Source organism: Phascolarctos cinereus, unplaced genomic scaffold (genome assembly GCF_003287225.1).
Source record: "Phascolarctos cinereus isolate Bilbo 61053 unplaced genomic scaffold, phaCin_HiC Scaffold_9;HRSCAF=440, whole genome shotgun sequence".
NCBI classification, from domain to species: Eukaryota; Metazoa; Chordata; class Mammalia; order Diprotodontia; family Phascolarctidae; genus Phascolarctos; species Phascolarctos cinereus.
The window spans coordinates 264,892,266-264,912,117 of NW_027556402.1; the positions used below are offsets into that span (position 1 = coordinate 264,892,266).

The following is a 19,852-nucleotide window of genomic DNA, read 5'->3' on the forward strand; positions in this document are numbered from 1 at the left end:
CCATCACTACATGGCTGAGGGAAGCCAACCAGCCCCCTGGCTTAGAGATCTGTAAAAGGAGGTGAGAGACCCGACGTCCCTGGGCTGGGAAGGGGGGAGAGGGGGAAATCTACTTGGAAGTGGGCTAAGAGAAAGGCACCTTGGCGGCTGCCTGAGCCTGAGCCACAAATTATAGCAGAGGCTACCGGCCCCGGTGGCAGGTAGGGACAATGCCAGGCCAGTCTGGAGTCCACAGACAGCGGAAGCACATGGCTTTTGGGACCATCCCCTACCCGCCCAAGGTCTACATCGGCTCCCAGGACTGTGGGAGAGGAGCAAGAGCAGCCGCATGAGGGGCCAGGCATGAGTAAGGAAGTAAGGCCAGGCAGGGCACTGAGCCCCCTGACCATGGCATATATGGCTGGCTTCTTAGCTCGGCTCTCCCTCTCCAGGGAGGCCACTGGGTTCATCCAGAGGTTCTGCCTCCATTCACTGAGGGTTCCCCCTCCCCTCACCAGGGCTCTCCCTGGACTCCCCAACGCTCGGCACTTACCCAGAAGAGAAGGTTGAAGACAAACATGAGGTACTTGACGCCCTGGAGGCAGGTGTGCGCCATGCCGCAGCGCCGCAGCTCTAGGAGGAAGATGAAGGAGAGATCCAGGTAAAACACGACGTATTTGTTACCCTTGGGAGACGTGTATTTGGCCTTGGTGGCTTTGGGGCCGGGGTTGCTGTGGAAGCCGAAGAAGGAGGAACCACTGTCCTGGCCCCCAGTTCCGGGCCCCGGGCCGGCCCCGGTCCCGTAGAGGCCGCTGTAGCGGCGGAAGGCGCCCGGCGCGAAGCCCAAGTCCTTGCTGTCCAGGGACGGGCTCCGGTGGTAGGTGGACTCGTCCGTGCTGGACCTGCGCATGGTGCCCGCGGCCCGGGCCTCCCCTTGCCTCGGCTCCTTAACGGCGGCGGCGGCTCGCCATCCCGGCGGGGCAGGACACGGGACGGGGCGGGTGGGCGCGGTGGGGAAGCCCCTCCTCGCACTGCCGCACACCTGGCCCCGGTGCCCGCCCCACGCCTTCCTCCTCTTTTCTTCCTCCTCCTCCGCCGCCGCCGGGCAGGTAGCGGCCTCGCTCCCGGCCCAGCCCCGTGGGAGAGCGCCCCAGGCCGAGCTTGCCACCCCCCGCTAGGCTAGCTAGCGGCGCTGCCACCCCGGACCGGCCTCCCGCTCATGGCTTGCTAGCAGCCAGAGGCCGCCGCTCTCACAACGCGCCCGCGGCGCCGCGCTCCGGAGCCGTGGCCTTGTCCATGCCCGCTGCCGGTCTTGTGCTTGGAGCCCCGGGCCGCTGCCGCCGCCGCCGCCTCCTCCTCCCTGCCGCCCTCCCGGCGGCTCCCCTTCGCACACACTGCGGGCTCAGCACTCTCCCTCTCACCGGCTCCCGCCCGCCGACCTCAGCCAATCAGTGCTCCGGACCCACGCCCCGCCCCCTCCCTCCGCCCCTCCCCTCGCTGCCCGCTTTTGCATCCCAGCCCCTGCGAGGAGCCCCGGCCCAAGGAGCTCCGGAACCAGCTCCCAGCAAGCCGACTGCCCTGAAGCCTGCTGCGCCCCTCCCTTGCCCGGCTTTGGCCCTGGTCCGAGCTCGTGGCAGCCGCAGCAGCAATTAGCGGGCCGTGCTTGAGCGGGGCGCACGGGGCTGGTTCGAGGGTGGGGGTGCACAGGAGCTGGGAGCTCAATCCGCACACCCCTACTCTTTCTCCTTCCCCGGGGCTCGGCGGGCTAAGTAAGAAACCTGTATGAGATGCCCGGCTTGGGGAGCGCGGTGGGACCGAGGCAGGGACGGGGCGGGGCAGGCATCCCCCTGGCTCCGCCCCTTGCTCCGCCCCGTCTTCTCTGGCCTGTCAGTCTATGCATCTGTCTTCACCCAGGGGAGGGGGCACTCGCAGGAGGCTGAGTTCTAGAGAGAAGAAGGTGGCAGCCTCGGGCCTAGTAGCTCCTTCCATAACCCGGCCCTCAAGCCTAGGCTGCATGCTGTGCGAATGAGTTGAGGTCCCCAGGGACTGGGGGGTGCAGGAGGGTGGGGAGCACACAGCCGATAGACAGAGCGGTGGGAGCACACCAGGATGCAAACAGCACAACCCCAGCTAATGCACTTACTTCCTCAGAGATAGACCCCTCCACCCCCCCCCACAGGCAGGTCGAAGGAGTGGAGAGGCCAGGGACAAAGGACCCTCAGGACCCAGCATTCTGCCACTGGGGAGCTGGGGGATCAGGACACCAAGTTCTTTCCATCCTTGGGACCAGTGCAGCTGGCACCCTGAGAACAAAGCCAGGGCATAGAGAGGCCGCCCCACCTGACCCTCATTGCACCAAGGCCTAGGTGTCTTCAGAGGGCCACCTGGTGGGAGAAAACCAGGGTCTAGGGGGAGTGGGAGGCGGGAAGGCCCACAGGTCTCTATTTGTAGAGCAGTTGAGAGGGAGGGAAAAAACCCAGAACTGGATGTCCAGGCTTAGGGCTTAGGGCTTAGGGAGGAGCAGGATGGGAGGAAAGGCAGCTGCCAAGTACAATTAAGCTTAGAAGGAGACCACGTTTGGGTGAAGTTTAGAGGAAGGGGTATTTGAAAGCATTTGAAAGCCTGGCCCTGCCCATCCAGGAGATGGGGGTTGGGGGGAACAGGGAGTCTCGTCTGATAAGGCAAAAGGGGCCTGGACCTTTTGAACGGGGCAGCTCAAGACCCGCAGCAGCACGACAGTGGCATGCCCTTTGGAGTCAGGGGCCCCAGATCCAGGCCACAGGGCTGCCATTTTAAGCAGGTCTTTGATTGTGGCTTCCTCTTGTGTCTAATGGGAAGGGGCAGGAGAAGTGGGGCTCTACCCCCTTCCGCAGAACCCTTAGCTGGCTGTGAAGTGCTTGGTTCAGAGCTCAGGCCTCACATGTGAGAAGGAGGAGCAACTCAGGACGGTTGCCCTTCTGGGCCCTGGGCCCTGACAGCCCATTCCAGCCCCGCCCCCTGCCTCCTTTGCCCCACCCCCTTCCATACTCTGAGGCTGGACTGGATGCCAACCTCCCCCAGGAGGTCTATGAATTGGGGGAGGGAGGGAGGTGGTGTTTGTGAGGTCAGGAGGTGAAAAATTGGCTAGAAGGGTGACGCCTTTCTCCCCACCTAGCCTACTGAGGCTGCAGAGTACATTCTCACCACAGAACAAGTAGGTCGGCAAAAAGGAAATCGGGTCAGCTCCCCACCCCCACACCCTTGATGGGGCAGGACCCAGAAAAGAGAAAACTGAAAGAGCCCCAGAATGCCCAGGCAGCTGCCAGCTCCTATGGGCAGACGCAAGGCACAAGCTGAAACCTGGGTAAAGCCTCAGGTAAAGCCCAGCCCCAGACCCCCAACAGGACTCACAAAGACCCTGCTCCCCCATCCATGCACACACAAACACACCCCCATATGCACACACATGTACACACATGTATATGCATGCGCCACGTGTGCACAAACACATACATGCACACTCACATACCACACGTGCACACACATACATACACTCACACACACATTCACACGTACTCGTATACTCACATACACACACATGCATGCACACACCCTATACATGCACACACTACACACATGCACGCGCGCGCATACACACATGCACCACATACACTCTTACACACGCTCACACGCACACACCACACGCTCACACGCACACACCACATGCGCACACGCACACACCACATGCGCACGCACACATACACTCTCATACACACACGCGCACACTCACGCACACACACTCATACACCACATGCGCACGCACACATACACACACTCACACACACACACACACAAACACGCGCACACACACACATGATCCTCCCCAGCAGCCTGCCAGGAGGTCCAGCAGGGCTCTCTCTGCCCCACAAGGAATCCTGCTAGAAAGGCGCCCCCCACCCCCGGTTGGCCCAGGGTAGGGGCGGTCAGCTCCGTGGGGCTGCAAGGCAGGCAGGCAGGTGAGGCTGACTCCCTCCTGCTCCTACCTCTCCGAGCTAGGACACTGGTGGTAACCAAAACAGCAGCCCACGCAGATCCTGACCCTCTGCTGACGCCTGTCGGCCCCGGTGAGAACTCCACCCAAAGCGCCTTCCCCCACAGCCCGTCAGCTGGGGCTCCTCCTCTTCTTGCCCCCCTTCCCCCTCCTCCATTCTCCCTAAGGTGAGCAGGGCTGCTCTGGCAGGCCATGCCCGCCACAGCCCCCAGAGCAGAAGTGTGGGTAACTCCCAGCCTCGGCCACATCCCCAAAGCCAGGAGGGTAGCTCTGAACATCCCAGGGCCAGGCGCAGGGAGGCCTGCCTTCTAGTCCCATGTCAGCCACCAAATCACTGTGTGATCTTGGGCAGGCCCTTTCCCTTCTCTGGGTAGGCCTCAGTTTCCCCCTTCAGTAAAATAAGGGAAATTGGTTAAGATGAACTCTAAGGTACCTCAGCTCACAGAGTCAGGAAGACTCATCTTCCTGAGTCTGACTAACTGTGTGACCCCTGGGCAAGTCACTTCACCCTGTTTGCCTCAGTTTCCTCATCTGTAAAATGCGCTGGAGAAGGAAACGGCAAACCGATCCAGTATCTTTGCCAAGAAAACCCCAAATGGGGTCACAGAGACTCAGACACAACTGAAATGACTGAACACCAAGAAAATTCCATTTGCCGTGGAGGCTGATGCCAGCTGGCTGCATTCAGGGGTAGGGGAAGGGCAAAGGGGCTGCCTCCCCCCATATAAGCTGGGAACAGGACCCCCCGGCTGTTGTTGAGCGTGTCACTGAGGGCAGCTGGTTGAAGTTCATATTGGTGGCCATCTGTGGGTATGTGCAAGGCAGTGTTTTGGGGAGAATTTGCATGTGTGTGCGTGTGGTTGTGGACAGGTGGATGTGTATGCGTGCATGTGTAGACGTGTGTATGGGCATATATTGCATATGTATGCACACACGTATATGTGCATATGTATATTGTATGTATGTATTATATGCATGCATATACATGCATGTTGGCACACTGTATACATGTGCATATACATGTGTATGCATTGTATATTGTAGGTATGGATGTATGTGTGTGCATGTATATATTGCATACATGTGTTTGTGTGTTGTTATACTGTATGTGTGTGTATGTTGTATGTGTATGGATGTGTGTTGTATGTATGCACATGTACGCATGTGGTGCACTGTATGCATGTGTGTGCATGTGTGTACATTTATATGTGTATGTTGTATTGTGTGGGCGTGTGTCTGTGTGTGCATGTGTGTATTGTATACATGTGTTTGAGTGTGTTGTTATATTGAATACATGTGTGCGTGTGTGTATCTGTATGTTTGGGGTGTGTGTGCATGTGTGTGTGTGTGTGTGCGCGCGCGTGTGAGTTTGTCAGGAGGAGAGCTCACCTGCCTAAGGGAAAGGAAAAGGGCAGCTTCATGCTCTGCCGGCCCCCTTGGGAATGTCCTTTACTGAGCTTGTAGAGAGGAAATTAAATGGGACAGAGACACGAGGAACAATTTGCTGCTGCCACCACCCCAGCACTGCTTGCACAGCCCTAGCCCCAGACCCAGACCTCGGTGGCAAGGCCAGGCATGCATGATCATGACAGACACACAGCCACCTAGGTGTGCAAACCTGAGCACAAGCGTATTGGCACTTCTGGGGATCTGCGCACTCCCCAGGCAGCATCCACATACCTTCTCACTATTTAGCTCTTGCCCTTGGGCTCCCACTAACCCTGCCTCACGGTGGAGTGAGCCCCACACCCTTCCCCCCACCCCTCCAGGCATCTCTCTGCCCTCCCTTGCATTCTCTGTGCCTCTGGGCTCCTTTTCCAGGCACATATCTCCAGGTGATGTCTTTCATACCATTTTTGTCCCATAATTAGAGGTAGCTGATGGCCTAGGATGGCCTAGTGGGTAGAGTACTGGGCCTGGAATACGGAAGACCTGAGTTCAGATCCAGCCTGACACTTACTAGCTGTGTGACCCTGGACAAGTCACTTAAACTGTCTGCCTCAGCTTCCTCATCTGTAAAATGGGGACGATAATAGCTCCAACCTCATAGGAGATCCTGTTTGCAAAAGGCAGTTCTCACAGAGCTGGGCACACAGTAGGTGCTCCATAAAGGCTTATCCCTTGAGGCCTGCCGTTGGCCGCAGATCCCTACCATACCACAGACTAGGACAAATGCAGCACCTAGTCCCCTGCAAACTTATCCATTAGGCCCCGTAGCTCAGGAATAGGGCTGGCTGGATCAGGCTGTCCTTTTTCCTCCCTTCATTCCCTAGTCCATGGGTTCTGCCCGGCAGGTCTGAGACTGGCAGACAGCAATAAACGCAGACCCCAGACTCTCCAGTCCATTTACTGGATGCTAAGAATGCATGAGCCCCATCAAATGCATCCCCAGGGAATTCTGCCAGGCTGTGGGCATTGTGGCAGGCTCTGTTCCTGAGCCCAGCAGCTGGCTGGCTGGCCCTGTGTGCCTGGCTGCCTGCTCCACACCTGTCTATCTGTCCCTGCGTCTGTCTGTCCATCTCTCCATCCATCTGTTCTAAATCTGCTAATCCCCTTGTCTCCCTCTCTCTATCCATTTATCCCCTTTACCCCTTAGTATTCATCTCCCCTTCAGCTCAGGTGTGGCCGGAGTGGCTACTTCCCCAGGGAGCTCTGGTCTCCATCTCCTCAAGGCAGGGCCTGGTGGGGGTAGGACATTGCCATGACTGCTCTTAACCCCTGAGAGGAGGCTGGTGTACAGTGAAGGCTCACATGGGTGATTAGAAGAAGCAGCAAGCCAGGCTCTCCAGTGGACGAACAAGGCAGGCAGAGGTCAAGGTCTGGCCCAGCTGAGGCTAGCTTGGGAAGAGGTAGGCAGACAGGGTCCCAGGCAGGGCACAGACGCCAAGTTCTCTCCCTGAAGGTCAGCCAGTGCCCTAAATCTGCTCCACCTTTCTCTCCCCCACCCTTCATACCCCCCACCTCTGGCCTTCTCCAGCACGGCCCCCCAAAAGCCTTCTAGCCTCAGGGTGGCGCCACTGTGGCTTCCCTTCCTTCCTGTCTCCCAGGAGCTTCAACAAAGTTGATGGTAACTTTGAGGGCATGGGACCCCCCTCCCTGCTGTGCCAGGAGCCAAGAGCTGCCAGTCCAATTGGGCCTGAGCTCTGACAGCACTGACTGGGGGTCCAGCCTCCTCTGGAAAGCCTCCTGGAAGTGACAGCCGAACACCTCCTCAGACAAGCCCCTCTACTCTCTCCCAGTCTGAGTAAGGTTCCCTAACAGCCAGCCTCAATCAGACTCTCTGTAGCTCCCTCCCTTCCTGGGTCTGCCCCTCTGGGGGGATGTACACAGAGGCAAAGAATAGCCACAGGCTTCCTCCCCAGGGCCACCCTACAGAGATGGGGACAGACAGTGACAAGGTCATGTCGCCCAGATGTGTTCCCTTCTCTGGCTCAAGGTGCCCAGCCCCTCGGGCCAGGACAGCCTCTTCCTCCACCTTCCACGTCCCTTACAAGGGAACGTTTGCTGTTAGTGTCTTCTCGTCACCACCGATGTCTGGTCTGTGCTTTGTCTCAATTTTATATATGTTTATATAAGTCACCAGGCATTTCTTAAGCAATTAGCATGTACCAGACACTGCGATAAACTCTGTACATATATACATATATGAATATATACATGCATGTTGTATCTAGCATAGAATGTAAGCTCCCTGAGAGCAAGAATAACATTAGCCTTGATACTCACATCTCCTCAGTACCCTCTGCCCCTGGCTCCCTCCCTCTGATTGGAAATTGAAGTTGAGAGCCCCTCCCAGAGCCCTCTATCTGAGGATACCCAGGCTAGCTTCTCCCAGAGCCTTCATCTGAAGGTGCCCAGGCTAACCCCTCCCAAAGTCTCCATCTAAGGAAGTTGCCCAAGCTAGCTCTTCCCACAGCTTCCATCTGAGGGTGCCCAAGCTAACCCCTCCCAGAACTCCCATCTGAAGGTGCCCAGGCTACCCTCTCCCAAAGTCTCCATCTAAGGAGGGTGCCCAGGCTAGCTCTTCCCAGAGCTTCCATCTGAAGGTGCCCAGGCTACCCCCTCCCAAAGTCTCCATCTAAGGAGGGTGCCCAGGCTGGCTTCTCCCAGAGCCTTGATCTGAGGGTGCACAGGTCCGCCATCTTGTTTCTTACCACTCCTTTGGACTTTTTCCTCCTGCCTCGTGATGGGCACCTCCCCTAATCCCCTCACCTACCCTGACATCCTTCTCACTTCCTTTCCTGTACGATCTCCTCATTAGATGGTAAGCTCCTTAATGGCCCTGGCCACAGTGCCTAGCATGTGGAAGGTACCAAATAAACCACTTAACGAATAATTTTTCTCTCATTCATTCTGTTCTACTAGTCTCAAAGTCATTCTCCTTGGCAAAAGAAAAAAGAAAACTGAGCAGCCCTGCTGTCATCAGTGTCCCTGTGCCATTCCCCCACCCCCCACCATGCAGTCCTCTGTCTTCTTTGGGTCTCATCCTTACACTGCTGCTCTTCACAGCTCATTCGGTGCACCAGCATTTCTCAGGCATTATTCTACAGGCTGGGCCATGCATTTATATTCACCCTGTTAACTTTGTTTCCGTCTTCTGTATGTGTGCTTCAAAAATCTGAGGTGGCGGCTGAGCTCCTGGGGCAGCCGCATCCACCTCTCCCGAGAAATCCTCTCTCTCCTCCTCACCACAATTATCTCTCCCTCTTTTTTCACTAGAATTTGACTCTTGACAATTTCCTGTCCCTCTTGGGCTCTCTTCACCTCATGCTTTCTCTAAACCCTTTGGAGTCTACTTTCCCAAAACTCAAGGGTGCATGTCAGCCTGCGACCATCCTCCCTTTCCAACAGGAACATGGCATGACACTTCCTTCCCCACCCCAAAGCTCTAGCCCAGCAACTAGTTCCTGTTCTGGAGAATCAAGATCTAGAAGACCATCTCCCCTTGTTGGCTCCACCACCTTCTGATGGTTCCACCCATTTTCCTTCTTCTGTCCATCTGGTCTTCGGTAGACGTTCTCTGACGACAAGATGGTTTCTGTTCCTCCCTCCTATGCTGTTTCTTTTGCCTAGGGCATGAGCCCCCTTTGCAGCTTTGAGGTTTATCCCACCAAACCTCAGTGAGGTCAAACCTGCCTCCTGGGGCTCTGCTGTCTAATTCCTCTTACTTGCTGCCCAAGCTTTGGGCATTTCCTTGCGTCAGGACACCGAGGTCATGGCTGTGCTGCTGGTTGTCCCTTTCTTGGGTCTTGTCTCTGAAGAACTTCCGGAGGGCCCAGGCTGTTCACTGCAGCTTCTCTCCTTCCACCAAGCTTGATGCATACGGGGAGGCAGTTGGCTCCACCCCCACCCCCAGACTGTCCTGTTCCAAGTCCTTTTGATTTACTTTGCAGGACACCTGGAAAATGCATTTTTAGCAGCCTTTGTCAGGTGCATTCTATTCCAAGCCAGCAAATCCCACTCCCAGGCAGCATCTCCTCTCCTTAACCCGCTGTTCACATCCCAAAGGAGCCCTCTCTTCAGCCTCCTCGGCCTTCAAACCCCTGCTGGCCCCTAGCCCCCTCCAGCCGCAGACTCTTTCTCTGCCAAGAATCTGAGGTTCCCTCTGGCCGAATCATCTTTGTCCTGGTCAACCATCGGGTTTGATAAACCTCGGGAAGCCGCCAGGGGCCATGCCCCAGGAAGACAACAGTTCTCTTGGTCATCAGATTGCCTAAGAGCTGCCTCAGTTCCCCCTGCGGGGTGGCTGCCGCCCTTCTCTTCTTCCTGAGCCAGAAGTGGGTCAGTCAGTCTCTCTGTAGGTGGTCGTCATCTCAGTCCATAGTCTGTGGTTATCTTCACTTTATCCTTGGGGTGGGGCAGGGAGACCAGCGCCCACGCCCACCTCCTTCTCAGAGCACCCAGCTCTCTCCTCCTCAGGAACAGCCCCACACATCTGTTCCAGTTTTCTTAGCTCCAGGGGTCAGGGGTCCTTGTGGGCCCTTCCCCTCTGCAGGTGCAGGTTGGCTCGCCTGCCTCTCTGCTGCTCCGACCCTCTTCTTCCCCTGCATCGGCCCCTGGGGGGGGGGGGGGAAGGCATTCACACGCTTTGAAGTTGCCTCGACTTGGGATAGCTGCATGGGAAACCAGGTAGGTGCACCTGATGGAGCCCTGAGGGCTGGCCCTGGTCTGCACCTAGGTGACCCTGTGGCAGTGGGGGAGGGGTCAGCCTAGACGCTCCACGCTGGAGAATGGGGGGAGTCCTGCACCTCACATCCAGACGGTTCTTCTTCCTGCCAGGCTGAGGAGGATGGGATGAGGAGAATTGGCTCACCCTGGGCCTGTGATCTGGTCGTGTCCTTTGTGGCCGCCCCCCACACACATACATCCTTGGGGGTCTCAAACTCAGCACCTTGCTCCTGAGGCAGAAAGGGAGGCGAGGCTGTGGCCCGCTGATGAACATCTTCAGTCAGCCAGCCATCTTCTGTTGGGTGGATGCCCCCCCTCTGGGATCCCTGAGGGATGAGACCCCAGGGACCAGATGGGGGGGGCAGCAGAGGAGCCCTGGGGGGAACCAGAAGGTGGGAGGAGAAGAGAAGCTCTAAACAAGGGAGCAGCCTGCTGGAGGCTCCCTGGGCCGAAGACAGCTCAAACTTGATGATGGCGTGGCTCCATGCGGCTGGTTTTCACGGCGGTGCCAGGGAGGGCGGCCGCCTCCTCTCCACCCTCCTGGCAGAGCTTGCTAAGCTCTATGCCACCCAGAGACACGCCAACACAGCCACAGACCCTCAGCCTGCCAAGGAAGCTGACCTTACTGTCCTGATGGAAGGCACATGTGGGGGATCGGGACGAGGAAGCTGAGACTCAGAAAGGTAAGGTGACTTGCCCAGGGTCACAAGGTGTCCAAGAGGTTCCAGCAAGAGGTCTTGCCACCTCCAAGTCCACTTTCCTAAGTTATCGAGCCACAGAGAGCTGAGGCGCATTGAAAGCCAGGAGCCCCAGCCATGCCCTTACCTGTCCAGGCAACCAGGCTCTGCTCTGGGGCTCTCTCAGAGTACCGGGCCCTCTGGCTACCTGACAGAAGGAGGGCAGTGTCTCCAGCTTGACTTGTCTTCTCCCCCCACCCCAGACCTTCAGAACTGTCCTCTTCCCAGCTTAAGCCTTCACAGGACAGAGGGGTAGCCTCGGAGAACATTCATGTCCTCTCCTGCCTCTGTAGGAAGTCATGAAAATAATCAAGCCCTTTTACCCAATAATGGGATTATTAGGAACATACCTGGAAATTGGGAGGGGTGACAGTAGGGATGAAGTCCCTTCAAAGGTGCTTGTAGAGGCACCGTTGGTCATTGCAAAGAGTGGTGGGAGATCTCATCTGACCAGAGGAGCCAGGGAACCAGGGAGCCAGGGTATTGGTCAATGTGAAAGGTAGGAGAGGCCAGGAGGAGAAGGATGGAAATACAGCCAGAAAACACACTGACCAGGAGCCCGCAAGGGTTGAGGATGCTGGCAAAGAGACAACAGTGAGGGGCAGTGAGGTGGCACAGTGGATAGAGCACTGGCACTGGGTTCAGGAGGAACTGAGTTCAAATCCAGCCTCAGACACACAACACTTACTAGCTGTGTGACCCTAGGCAAGTCACTTAACCCCACTGCCAAGCCAGAAGAGAGAGAGAGAGAGAGAGAGAGAGAGAGAGAGAGAGAGAGAGAGAGAGAGAGAGCGAAAGAGAGAGGGAGAGAGAGAGAGAGAGAGAGAGAGAGAGAGAGAGAGAGCGCAGTAACCAGGGCGCACTGGGATTCCTATCGATCAGCAAGCAGAGAATGAGCACCTACTGTGTCCCAAGCACCTACTGTGTGCTCGGCCCTGGGGGATGCAAGCATAAACAATGAAGCTACCCCTATGCCCAAGGAACTTCCCTTCCATTTGGGGTAAATCAGTCGGTTTAGTTGACTGTATTCCTGCACAACACTCTCTGTGATGTCTGACAACCCAATGCAAAGTAAAGTGTGCCTGCAGACCTCCCGCAGCCTGCATCTTTCCCTGTGCCTGCCTGTCTTGGCTTCTCTCGGGTTCCCTATCTCTCCACCTCTGTCTCTCCACTTGCCTTTATTCATCCCCCAGGAATGAGGGCAGACCCTCAGTGTGGCTGGGGTGAGGTCGGGGGCATCGCCAACACTCACCTCTCACCCCCACCCTCACCGGTCAAGGGGATGTGTGACCCAAACAGAAGCAGAGAGGCCAGCCAGTGGCCAAACAAGTCCAGAGGGACGTATGCTGGAGAGGGGCTCTAAAGCCCGGGGCTTACATTTGGGGATAGGACTGCCTGCCCCTGAGAAGGCGGAGCCAGCATCCCCAGTGGGCGAATGCTCTCTAATCAGGGGCTGGCCAAGTAACAGGGTCTGGGGGCTGAGGGAGGCAGGAGACCGAGACGGTGACTTTTCTGTCCTTTCGCCAGGGAGTCTGCCGAGGGTCTCCTCGTCCGTGTCTCTCTGCGCCTCTGACCGTGTCTGTGTGGGTATGAGTATCTCTCATCGCCTGCTTCTGTCTCTGACAAACGAGGATGAGGCAGGCGTCCTGGGCGATCGTGGTCAGAGAAGGGGCCGGTCAGGTGTACCACGGGTGCCTGATGGTTCTCACAGAGCCCTGGATAGCCCCCAGAATGAGGAAGCAGCAAAGCACGACTAACGGGGGCAGACAAGCTGGGGAATCGTCTGCCTGGCATCTGGATGTTAATCAAGACTCAGCCAGTTCTTGAAACGTCCCCTGCTGCTGACAACGCAGCACCCCAGAGGAACCCCAGGGCCCGGTGCAAAGGGGCAGGCCCAGAGAGGGGGCAGCTCCCACAGGAAGCTGAGTGTCAAACAGACTCGCCTGGGCCGGAGCCTGTGCTGGGAGGCAGCCTTCCCACAGCCTTCCCTCCCCCCAGGCTGGGTCCTCAGTCAAGAGCCTCAGTGAAGGGACAGGCAGAGGCTGAGACCTGCCCTGCTGATAACAGCTGGATGCAGGGACCCTCGAACCAGGCAAGCACATGCACACACACACAAACACACACACACACACACTGAGCTGCCCTTCCTCACCTGCTGAACCCTCCCCAGGGCTCCAGACCAAGTTGAATCAGCCTAGGAGAAAGGCAGTGGAGCCGGGGTCTGCATGAGGGCTCTCTATCCAGGGCAAGGGGAACAGAAGGAAGGAGGGCCCCAGACTCTCCTCTCAGCCCTACTCATCTGTTTTCTCAGAGCCAGCTCCCTTCCCCTCCTATGACCCTCCAAACGACCTTGTGCCCATTTCAGACAAGGAAGCACAGGTTCACCAAAGGGATGAGATTTACCCCAGAGCACAGAAGCTCTCTCTCTCCCTCAAGCACAGCAGACCCCCATCACCTTGTCCGAAGTCAACCTGGAGGCTCAGGGCATTATCCTGAAGGCTCCAGATGCCTCCTCCCTACCCCCGCTGCTGCTGCCCAGAAGGGCCCCTGGACTCTGTCTCCCAGTGGGAGCTCAGGAGACGGCAGAGCTGGTCCAGACTGAACACTGTGGAGAGAGCCACGCTCTCCCGTCACAGCAGGGTGGGGCCAGGGCCAGCAGGCGCTCTCACAGGCCAAGTATGTGGGCTGGGGGTGAACCCTCCAGGGAAGAGGCTGTCCCCCCAAAACAGAGCCCTGGGGCCCAGCCTCCCCCCACCAGTATCCTACCTGTTCTCAGGCTCGAAGGAAGGTCAGCTCAGGAAGGTCCCGAAGGCTCAGCTGCCTGGGCCGAAGGAGGAAGCAGAGAGCCCTGCAGGAAGGAGCCAACTGGACGTCAGGGGTCATTCTGCATATTTCCTGTCCTACTCTGAGCTAGGGAAGGAGGCTCTGGAACATGGAAGGGAACTGGCTGGCAGAGAAGGGGGGCCCAGGGGTATGGACGGCTAGGCCCTGGGTCACACACAGGAGGGAGCCCATGGGCCAGAGCAGGAAGCAGAGGCCGTGCCGTGGGGGCTAGGGCCAGGAAAGGGCATGGAACCCATGCAGAAGCCACCTTAGCACACCCCAGGAGCCTGGGCTGCCAGGGATCAGTCATCCCCTCCCCCCCCAACAAGGCAGGCTCCTCCTGAGCTGTGGGGGAGGGGCCATAGCACGCAGGAAGCTGGGGAGTCCCATGACTTCTTCAGCTTTGGTTCCATTTCCCCACCCCTGGCTGATCTCACCTCACACCCAGCACCCCTATCTCATCTCATGGCTCCCTGGGCGTGGGCTGCAGCCCCAGGAGAACACTGGCTGCTCATCACTTCTGTCTTCACACCACTCCCAGGGCCCAGCACCAGTAGGTACTCAATAAATGTTTGAGCTGACCCAAACAGTGGAACTTGGTAAACCGCAATGCCACCTCCCCATAAAAGAAGAGCCAAGCCAGAAGCCGTTCTGACGCTGGGCAGGGAGGCGGTGAGCGGGACCCCATAGGTGGAGACTGAGGCAGAGGGCCAACTACAGAGACGAGAAGGAGGGAAGGGTCACCCCGGGAGGGCCCAGGCGGCCAGAGGGATGAGCGTGAGCCCAAAGACGCAGGATAGCCTTGGCCGAAGGACGGGAGCAGGCCACAGCCCTATCCTCAGTCACGGGGTCTCCTGTCCTGTCATGCTGGAGAAACCCAGATTCAAATCCCGACACAGCCTGTGTGGTGACCTTGGGGAAGCTCCTTCCCCACAGAGCCACAGTCTCAGTATACGTACTTCTGTAGATACAGCGATGTTGTATGTATGTATGTATGTATGTATGTATGAGGCAGAGATGGAGACAGAGGCACAGGGCTGGAGCAGAGGGTCACCAATCTCCCTTTGGGCTCTGGTCCGGTGGTCCTCCAGGGTCAGCCTTCAGACCACAGAGCACAGATCACAAAGACCTCGCGGTGGTGGGGGGGTGGGGAGAGCACACACACACACACTCTTAGGCGGAAGGGACCTGGTGGAGGCTTTCTGTGGACAGACTGACTGTGTGTGTCCATGTTGTGTATTGTGTGTGTGTGTGTGCTCACATGCTGTGTTCACACGTACCAAAAGGGCCTGCCTGCTGGGTTTCCACTGCCTCCCTCTAGCCTCATTATCACCCGAAGCATGTCTAAACAGAGCTGCTGGACGGCTGGTTCATCGCCCAGGAAATCCCAGGTACCAATTTCTCCCACTCGCCTTTCATCTTTCTTTGCTCTCCCCACGGTTAGGCCTCCGCAGGGCAGACAGGACCGAGGGCAGGACACAGGCAGGACTTGGCAGGATCCTCTGGCCCCACCCCCACCTCAGCCACAAAGAGAGGGGAGAACAGAGCTACTGTGTGTGCTGGGAGTGTTGGGGGGGGGGTGGCATTGCTCCCGACTTGGAGATTTAGGCCAGATCAGCAAGAGGAATCGAGTCTGAGCCCAGTCTGTGCCCAGGACAGCCATCTCCTGGGGCTGGGCCTAGAGAAAGGGAGGAGATGCTTGTCCCCCACCCCCACCGCCCAGCACTGGGTGGGATGAGTTCAATCCCTGGTAGACCTTTGTGGAGGGGGCAGTGGATGATTTGTCCTCCAGGGAGGCTGAGGGCGATCTTTGGGTGCCCCACCCTTACATGCGAGGACACCCCTCACCCCACGGCAAGGAGCTGCCCTGAGCATGCTTCCATAAACCCCAGCCAATCTAAGGGGCCCTCTCTTTTTAAAGAGGGTCAAGGAGAGCCTGGTGTCTAGGCAAGACAGAGCAAGAAGACCCAGAGAGAGAGAGCCAAGGTGCAGGAGAGAAAGGGCAGAGGCCCTTCCCACCCCCACCTGCCCCTATTCAGGACACACCCATTCCCCCTTCCCTAGGCTCAGGCACCACCCCTAAAGTTCTGGCCCCCAGAACCCACCCTGGAGGGTACCCGGCTCAGGATGGAACTGCTCGCCAAGCCCCTGGCTCCCTAAGGGATACCTAATGGCTTCGGTACTAATTAAACTGCATTTGAAGCTGTTAATGAGCAATGAGGCTGGCAATCAATAGTGTAGTAGGCACCAGCCTCATTGGCTCTAACCCGGAGCCTTCACCCCATCAGTGAGCAGCAGCAGAGATCTCCAGGGGGATCTCCCCTCCCTGGGCAGTGGAGACAGGGCCTATGCCTAAGTCGGGAAGACCAGGCTTCAAATGCCTCCTTTAGCACTTCCTACCTCACTCTGCCTCTCTTGGCCTCACTCTCCTCATCTGTAAAATGGGGATGATAACAGCACCCACCACACAGTGCTGTTGTAAGGATCAAATGAGGCAATAATGTGTGAATGTAAGCTATTGCTATATGCAGGTGGGGAAACTGAGGCAGAGAGGGGAAGGGATTTGCCCAAGGTCACACAATGCAAGGAGTGAACAGCAGAGCTGAGGTTTCCTGACCTGCTTTCTGAGGCACAGACCACAACCCCATTGGCTTCCCCTCTCCCCATCAGCTCCATTCAGCTCCATCAAAATAACTAAATCCCTGGTCCCCAGTGCCAAGTACCAAGCATGCCAAAGGGCTCCCAGGTGCTGGCAGCTCAATGAGGAGGGAGAGGACCACAGCATGGGCAGCGGGGGAACAGGACTTGGAAGGGGCGCACAGCAGAAAAAGCACTGTGGGGCAGGGGTGGGGGCTAAAGGCCCAGGACTGGTCTGCTCTTACACTATGCGTTGTGGAGTACTGCATCTCCATGTGTATTACTATAGATTATGTATATAAAGGTATTACAGATACCTTTGGAACCTTGGGCAAGTCAGCCAGCCCGGGGGGGGGGGGAGCCTTGATGGTGCTAGAAGTCAGGAGAACATCCTGGGCAGCAGGAAGCAGAGGGTGAGGAAGCTTGGCACACACAGCAGATGGTGTGGCTCCTGGACTGCCTGGGGGAAGGGGCATACTACGCTCCCACCCTGAGTTCGTCCTTCTCTGTTCCTGCCCCCACACCATGACAGAGCCCCATCAAGGGCCTCGAAGGAGCCTGGCTCTAACCACAGCAGAAATCTTTACTAAGCCAGTGGCTTTGGGGTGCCCGCTGCCCTCTCACCCTGCCCCCCAACCACTGAGACCCTGAGTGTTGGGAAATGGGCACCAGCATGCTTCCTCCACACAGAGTCCCCAGGAACAGTCTCAAGGGAATGAAGGAATTGGTGGGAATGAATGAAGGGGCCTTTCTAACCCTAAGGCAGAGCTGGGCTTGGAACAGTGCTGGGGCTGCTGCCAGCACACATTTAGGACCTGCAATTATTGGAGCCTTGAGGCTAGAAGGTAGGTGCTATTATCATCTCCATCTTACAGCTAAGTTAACTGAGGCAGACAGAAGCAGTGGGTCAGACAGCTGGTGTCCGAAGCCAGACTCATTTGAACTCTGATCTTCCTGAGGTCAAGCGCTGCGCTCTATCCACTGAGCCACCTAGCCTGGAACATATGGCTGGCTTTAGGAGTCGGGAATGGCTGATAACCTCTGCCACAGATTCAAAGAGCTATCTGCTTGGGCTTCTCCGCCCTGCCCCCAAACTGGGCAGAGAACAGGTGGTCTTGACGCCCTGAGTTGGCACAAAGAGCCTTCACAGCCCTGAGCCCAGGGGAGGGTCCCAGCATGACCAGAAAACCAGCAAAGCAGCCAGCATCCTACCTATGGCCAGAAAACATCGATGGCCCTGCGGGTCAAAGGGGTGGGCAGCTCTGGCCCTGGAGGACTGTCTTTCACACACGGCCCCAACCCTGAACATCCCAGGCATGTGCTACTCCATGCACATTTCTGAGGCATAGATATTCTCCCCACTGATGCTGAGTGTTTGTGGTACAGCAGGGCCCAGGTGACCCAGGGAGAATGCTCTCCTGCTGACTGTCTGAGCATGCTATCTCATTGAATGCCTTTGTTGGGAACTCACCATTTCCTCTGGCTGACACACTGAAGGGGACTCAGGAGCTACGGTTTTGAGTGGATTCAGACCCACACAGTGTCTTGAGTGCACATTAGCTTTTCTGGTGGCCTCACATACAAGATGGGGGTGCCCCAGATTCGTCCAGCACAATAAATGCCAGTTGACATGAGCAGCCTTAGCAAGATGTGGCTAAAGAGAAACCCAGCGACCTCCCTAAGTGCTCCCAGCAGCTCTGTGCACACATCAGGCAGCCTCGGGCAATGAGAGTCCATCTGTCCCAGACCCTTCACCTCCTGGTCTAAGCAGGGCCATGTCCCAGGTCACCCAGGAAGCAGCCCAGGTGGGATGCGATCCTCCACCTTTAGGCTGCATGCCACGCACCTGGGACTCTCTGGGGGGCCTGCCACATTGCTCATCTGCCTTGCCTGTAGACAGCTGGCTCTCCACAGGCAGCAGGATGGACAACGGGGGCAATGGGTCAGGTGGTCAGGCCTTGGGAGAAGCAGAGAACGCCCGCCACACCTCTCCCACTCCCCAGGGCTGGTTGGCCAAGCTGCTAGGATCCAGGCAGCACCACTAAAGGTACCCTTGCTCTTCTGCCCATGAGCCATGATGGAAAGTGCCACCCTGTGGAGCTGCTCTGCCCCAGGTCTTTCTCAGATGAAGCCTTTTCTACACAAGCCTTCCTAACTCTGGGCTTTCCGGAGCTCAGATGTTTTTTAATCCAATAGCAGAAACATCTGGTTGGCCCAAGTTTCTAGCCAGTCAAGGTCATCCTCCGCTTTGGGAACCTTCTCTCCCAGCTAGATGTGGTCACCCTGCAGTCAGGCGGCTGGAGAGACCTCCAGGGGCTCCCTGCTCAGCCCCTTCCGCTAATCCAGCAGGTTGGGGTGGCCTGAAGACAGCCTGAGGCTCCCTGGAATCCCACTTCAGTTGAAAGCTCACCCACCCAAGTGACCTCCCCACTCCCCACCCCTCCACTTCCAAGAACTTGGCCTTGAATCCCGCTGGTTACAAGTGGGAGATAATTTCTGGGCTGGGGGCTGACTCTGAACCCGAAGAGGGGAGAGCATGAGGTAGGGAGGGAAGGGGATTGGGGAATGACGTGCGCAGAGTCAGGACTCTGGATCAGAAGAAACGGGGTTCAAGCCCGTGCCCTAGCCCTCCCCTCACCCAGCCAGCCAGGCAGTTGCTGACCAGCCCTTGGCCCTTGGCCCTCTCAGGGCAGTGGGTAGTGCCTGTGGAGCTGGAGTCAAGAAGACCCGAGTTCAACTCCAGGCTCAGGTGTTTCCTACCCGGGTGATCCAGGACATTTCATCTCTGTTCATTTTCCAAATGAGATAACACTTGTAAAGAGACTGGCAAACAGTGGACACTACAAACGCTTGTTCCTTTCTTCTCCCACCCTTGGGCCGCCCCTTTTAGACGCGGCGGGGAACGGGAGTTAGGGGAAATGTCCCCTCCCTGCGGCCCCGCCTTCCAGGAAGGAGCGGGGAGTCGGCGCTGGGGGAGATGCTCCTCCACGGCCCCGCCTTCCAGGAGGGGAGGCTGGAGTCGAGGGGGGCCAGAGAGCCCACCCCTTCCTAGCAGGGAGATGAGGCCTAGCAAAAACAACATTCCTTCGGCTAAAAATAGCCCCAGCAACTCCCACCACACCAGGAAGTTTGGGCTTCAAGCAGAACTGCGGGTCAGCAGAAAGTCGGGGGGAGGGAGTAGACGGGGTTCATCCTGGAGCCCGGCCTCTCTCTTCACCCCCACGCCCTTGTCCCTTCTCCGTATCATACGGGCCCCTCTGAGCTGGGCCGGGCCCAGGGCGAGAGGGAAGGCTGTTTGGGCTTCTTAGCTGTGGGGCGGGGGAGATGATTCAGCCAGATCCGCTGGACAGAGGGCGGAGCAGGGTTGGAGAGCAGTGGGGGAGGGGCGGGGGAGGAGGGGCCCCGGCACCAGAGGGGCAGCTGTTAGCAGCAACCCTCCCTAACAATTTACATCTACGCAGGATGGGCCAGAGCTCGG

At 57.5% G+C, this 19,852-nt stretch overlaps 1 protein-coding gene and 1 long non-coding RNA gene across 5 annotated transcripts in view; one reads left to right on the forward strand and one right to left on the reverse strand.

Moving 5' to 3' along the window:
* TSPAN4 (tetraspanin 4) overlaps nucleotides 1–19,852 on the reverse strand; it is a 91,050-nt gene that overhangs the window by 62,315 nt on the left and 8,883 nt on the right. For 2 of the 4 annotated variants that reach the window (XM_020979355.2, XM_020979356.2), the window contains 2 exons: nucleotides 13,681–13,762; nucleotides 533–612 (listed from right to left, as the gene is read on the reverse strand). In XM_020979355.2, coding sequence (XP_020835014.1) covers nucleotides 533–595 — 63 coding nt within the window. In that variant the 5' untranslated portion in view covers nucleotides 596–612; nucleotides 13,681–13,762. Of the gene's footprint in view, nucleotides 1–532; nucleotides 905–13,680; nucleotides 13,777–19,852 lie in introns of those variants that run through there. The other 2 variants (XM_078148743.1, XM_020979354.2) reach the window with 2 other exon arrangements.
* On the forward strand, nucleotides 14,099–18,897 carry LOC110202965 (uncharacterized). The gene is made up of 3 exons (XR_002322838.2): nucleotides 14,099–14,290; nucleotides 15,024–15,128; nucleotides 17,250–18,897. It is a non-coding gene; the product is annotated as an uncharacterized LOC110202965 (long non-coding RNA).